Below are 4,952 nucleotides of genomic sequence, written 5' to 3' on the forward strand. Positions count from 1 at the left end.
TTCAAATTTGGTCAACGTAACTTTATTAACAGAGACAAAACAAACAAAAGCGTGTCCTGCTATCAGCCAGCAGGGGGCGAAGTTGCATTCAGTTCACTATACTGGATTTTCTGATAACATTTTTAATAAGAAGAATTATTATAATACCACACATAAATATTATTAGGATAATATTGTAATAAGCAGTGTGGCATTAAAAATGGGTCGTTGACAACACAGCAATTGAAAGTGCTTCACAAAGGATATAAGAGGCTTTAAAAAAATTAATAAAACAGGCGAATGAATTACAGTGCAGTGCAGGACATACATAAATAATGCATTTTTTAAATAATGACAGCCAGTGCCAGACATAAAAGTTTTAAGCCTATATTTATTAAAAACAGAGGTAGCTACAGAGGCTGTTTACTTATTTCTTTAGAGAGATGGATAGACTGCACCTGATTTGACATAATATAGATTTATGACTGTACCCAGAAATGAAATAGCCAGATGTATCAAGAGGAAAATGAATGTCCCATGCTGCTGATTTAGGCTAAATGTAGATTCATCTGCTATGAAATCTCTAAATGCACTACACACTACACTGAAAATACAGTGGTTACTTTGGGAGGAAAACACTGCTGAGCCTTCCCACTCACTAACACCAGAATTTGCACATACAGGGCAGTTACTCATGAACACATACAAAAAATGACTATGGTTATTTTTATTTCAGGCTGCAACTAATGAGAACTGATTAATCTGACTGTTAAAATATCAGAAACTATTGCATTAAAATTTCCCATATCCCAAGTAGTGTGTTTAATTTGCTTGTTTTATAAACCCACAGTCACAAACTATCACTTTCAAGCTATTTTATTCAATTTGTAATGATAAAAAACAAAGAAAAGCAGCACATTATCACACTTCAGAGGCTGGAACCAGAGAATGTTTGGCAGGTTTTGCTTGAATAATAAAGTGATTGTTATTATAATTATCATTTTTTTGCCAGTTAATTTCTTGAGTAATCAATTGTCTTTAAAATGTCAGAAAATCATGAAAAATGGCTCTTATAATTTCCCACAGCTGAAGGTGGCATCTTCAAATGTCTTGACCAACAGTCCTAACAGCTAACTATCATATGTGACAAAGAAAAGCACCAAGTCTTCACATTTCAGAGGCTTCAACCAATAAATGTTTGGCATTTTTGCTTAAAAAATGTTGTAGTGAACATACTATTGTCAAAATAATTGCTCATTGTTTTCTGACGATCGACTCATCAATTAACCAACTCTAAATATGCAATTCCTCAATATAGATCAAAAGCTACCAATGACATATTTGAGTATAAATCGTCAGTAGCGCACAACAACATGTGATTACACAGCTGGAAAACCACTGCAGGAACGGAGAAAAATAGCTTTCACTCGTTCAACCTTTCCGATGAATATTTTCATTAAAATTAACAGCAGAAACTCTGTCCTCAGTCTAATTATACCTCCGCAGCACTGAGCAGACCAAACATGGCTGACAACCGACAGGGTGTTACAGGGCTTACAGGCTTGTTGCCATGACAACAGAGGAGCCTTTCTCCCCCTCTCTCTCTCTCTCTCACTGTCTCTCTTTAATGCACACACACACACACACACACACACACACTGTCACTCTCTGTCTGTCTGCCTCAGTTGTACACACACACACACACACACACACACACACACATACACATACAGTATTACAGTGGAATCCGCCTTGCTTTGAGATCTGTGCTCTACTACTGGAAGCAGAAAAAACACAGGAAATACAGCAAGGGGCGTCGGGGACACTCCACATCTGTTTTGGATGGTGAGTGCCTGCTGACCGGTTATTGTTTGTTTACATACTGTATCCTTTGACAAATCTGCTTCAGATGAGATCCATTTTGGAGGTATAAATGTTTCTTGCTGTTAGCACTGCTGCAGGAAGGGAGATGTGCCACATGTATTCTTTTCTTGTAGCCGCTTCTTCTTCTTTTTTTAAGATTAGGGTGGAAGCTGTCATCGTAATGGTAATTCATAGCTGGGTAGCCATGGTGAAGTCAATTTCCCCCTCCCTCTACCACTGCTGAATGCATTAGTCTAATGAGATGTCTGCAGCCTGTGTGCCGAGCGGCAGCGGCGGCAGTGTGTTAACCAAAAGGGGACGAGGAAAAAGCCATACAGCAAGAGCAAGATGGCTTTCCCTGCATTGTTAGGGATTTAGCTTTATAGTCACCTTTAGGCTCCTGGGATTTAAGACAAAAGGGCTTGGCTCTTGGGCTTTCACAATAGAAGACAGCAGGTAATAGACACCCCCCTCCTCTCTCCCTCTCTCAGGTTTATTGGTGTGTTATCAGTGCAGGATGGAGGTGCTGTTTCCCCCACAGCTCATGCATGGCTGCCTTTTGTGTTGCTTGGTTATTATTGTGCTCTGCTAAATGATGCTCCTCTCACCGCATTGCTCAGCTGAGCATTCTGCAGTGTTTGGATGTTGCTGTTGTGCACCTTTGCCAAGCCATTCTGCTTCCTCTACGTCCGCTCTAAATTGATGCTAATGCTGCTCTCTAATGTGTGCAGCTGCCGAGGAGCAGCATTAATGTGCCAGTAAAGTGCATGTTTCTTTGCATTTCTAGAGCTCGAGATCAACGGTTCTTTCCTTTGTCTGCAGCTCCAAATGAGTGTACCTGCAGCAACGGCACAGAAATCAGACGGCAACAACAGTGAAATGCAATCGGCTGCAGTGGCTCCCTCCTTCATCCCCAGCCAGTCGGGGAAGATACCGGGCAGGAAGAGAGGGAGACCCCCTCTCCGCAATGTCGCCAAGATGGATTTTCCTAATCGTTACCCCGAGTCGCTCCCTCCGCTCAAAGTGCCAAAGAAGAGGGGGAGAAAGCCGGGCTTCAAGGTCAGCCAGATGGGGGGAAACGGGGGGTTGAGATGTGCTGTGTGAGTGCAGTGTGTTTAAAAATGCATGTGTACACAGACACACAGGCTCCCTGCCCTTCGCATTTTTTGGGACCCCAGTGTAACAGAGAGATTAACATCTGTGCTCTAAACATTATGGAAATATTTTTTTTGTCAGGAGGGGGAGTCGTTATTGTAAATATGTCTGTTTTTTACTCACAAATGCACACAAAATTCATTGTCTGTGGCATAATAACTTTTTACAGGTTTGGTGTTCCGCCATCCCCCACCCAACACAAGTTAGTAAATAAATGATATTCCTGACATAAACAAGCAAGAACTTCTTCTTCTTGCAGCTCAAACCTAGGATGGTGATGACACCGTTGGCTATCTCTCCACCCAGCAGCACCCCTGAGCCCGATATGAGCTCCATTCCTCAGGATGCCGCCACCATCCCACACTCTGCCACGCCCCAGGTGCTCACAGGTAAGCCACAAAACAAACAATGTATGAAGCATCAGGGGTCTCCAGTCTCTAGTCAAGACGCTTATCTCCACCTGTGTTTCCTGTATCAGTCTGTATCTACATCAACAAGCAGGCCAACACAGGCCCCAACCTGGACAGGAAGAAGATCCAGCAGCTCCCTGATCACTTCGGACCCGACCGGCCCTCTGTGGTGCTCCAGCAGGCCGTCCAAGGCTGCATCGACAGCGCCTTCCAGCAGAAAACAGTGTTCACTCTCCTCACACAAGGCTACGGGGGAGAAAAAATATCAGGTGTTGTACAAAGACCTCCCTCAGGTGTTGCTTTCTATTTGTTCAGTACCTTTTTTTTGTACCACTTTACCTGAGGTGGTACCGAGTAGAAGACATGTGTTAGGAAACCTTTAATGACCTCATTTCTGCGAAATTGCACGGAAGCTGTGATGTTGTTGCAAGTTTTCCCTCGTTTTGCTCTTCCAGCCACATTTGACGGGAAGCAGCACCTTCTCAGCCTCCCTGTGGTGAACAGCATCGACTATGTGCTTCGTTTTCTGAAGAAGCTCTGCCGCAGCTTGCACTGTGAAAACCTCTTCAGTGATCAGCCCATTACCCAGCACAGTGGTGGCTCCTACCAGTCAGATGGTACCTCTGCAGTTTCTGTTAGTCTAATAGAAGTTACTACACTGATATGAACAAGTCTTTGAGCTAATTCTGACTGTAATCTTGTATTTAGCTGAAACATCTATGGCAGAAGACTACCACTTAGACCAGTCCGATGGCAAACGCTACTCCGTGGACCCCGGCGATTCCGCTTTCAGCTCCATAAGCTCGTCCTACTCGCCAAAGTCCTCCTACGGGTTTCGTTCATCACAGCAGTTCTCCAACGGCTCGGCCTCCATGAGCATGTGTCGGCAGTCATCCACCAGCCCAAACACGTTCCCGGAGAGCAACAGGACAGGTGGGAGGTCAAGGAAACACAAAACCAAGATTGCTTCAATGGTAATTTCTCTGGGGTATCAAAGTAAAGCTCCTTTTTCTTCCAGGAGGTTTTAATGCATCTTCAGAGTCCCAGGAGTCCAAAGCTCCACCCAATAAGGACCCATCCACCTGGTCTGTGGAGGATGTTGTCTGGTTCATCAGGGATGCGGACCCCCAGGCTCTCGGCCCCCATGCAGACGTCTTTAGGAAACATGTAAGTTCGTTTTTAATTGTGTTCTTGACAGGCTGCCTCGTTTCACATCCAGTGGAAATCACCTCGTCTTGCTGATTTGCCGCCAACTTCTTCTGCTTCTCTCAGGAGATCGATGGAAACGCTTTGTTGCTGCTAAAGAGCGACATGATCATGAAGTACCTCGGACTGAAGCTGGGGCCGGCCTTGAAGCTTTGCTACCACATCGACAAACTAAAGCAGACTAAGTTCTGAAAGCCCTCTATGATACGTGTTCCCACTCTTTAACCCAACAGTACATTTGAAACATCCAGGTCTGTGGGCCAATGGGAAGAGAATAGAGTCCACAGCCGTAAGGTGCATCACTCCCTTTAGGTTCCCCGAGATGTAAGGAGGGAGTAA

At 44.3% G+C, this 4,952-nt stretch overlaps 1 protein-coding gene across 1 annotated transcript; it reads left to right on the forward strand.

Annotated features, from left to right (window-relative positions):
* Window positions 1–2,670: 2,670 nt before the first annotated feature.
* Window positions 2,671–4,816, forward strand: LOC121618873 (sex comb on midleg-like protein 4). The gene is made up of 7 exons (XM_041954506.1): window positions 2,671–2,901; window positions 3,257–3,386; window positions 3,476–3,676; window positions 3,863–4,024; window positions 4,116–4,340; window positions 4,426–4,574; window positions 4,680–4,816. The coding sequence occupies exons 1-7, from the start codon at window positions 2,671–2,673 to the stop codon at window positions 4,803–4,805; spliced, it is 1,224 nt and encodes a 407-aa protein (XP_041810440.1). The 3' UTR covers window positions 4,806–4,816.
* Window positions 4,817–4,952: the final 136 nt, after the last annotated feature.

Source organism: Chelmon rostratus, chromosome 15 (genome assembly GCF_017976325.1).
Source record: "Chelmon rostratus isolate fCheRos1 chromosome 15, fCheRos1.pri, whole genome shotgun sequence".
In the NCBI taxonomy this organism is placed as follows: Eukaryota; Metazoa; Chordata; class Actinopteri; order Chaetodontiformes; family Chaetodontidae; genus Chelmon; species Chelmon rostratus.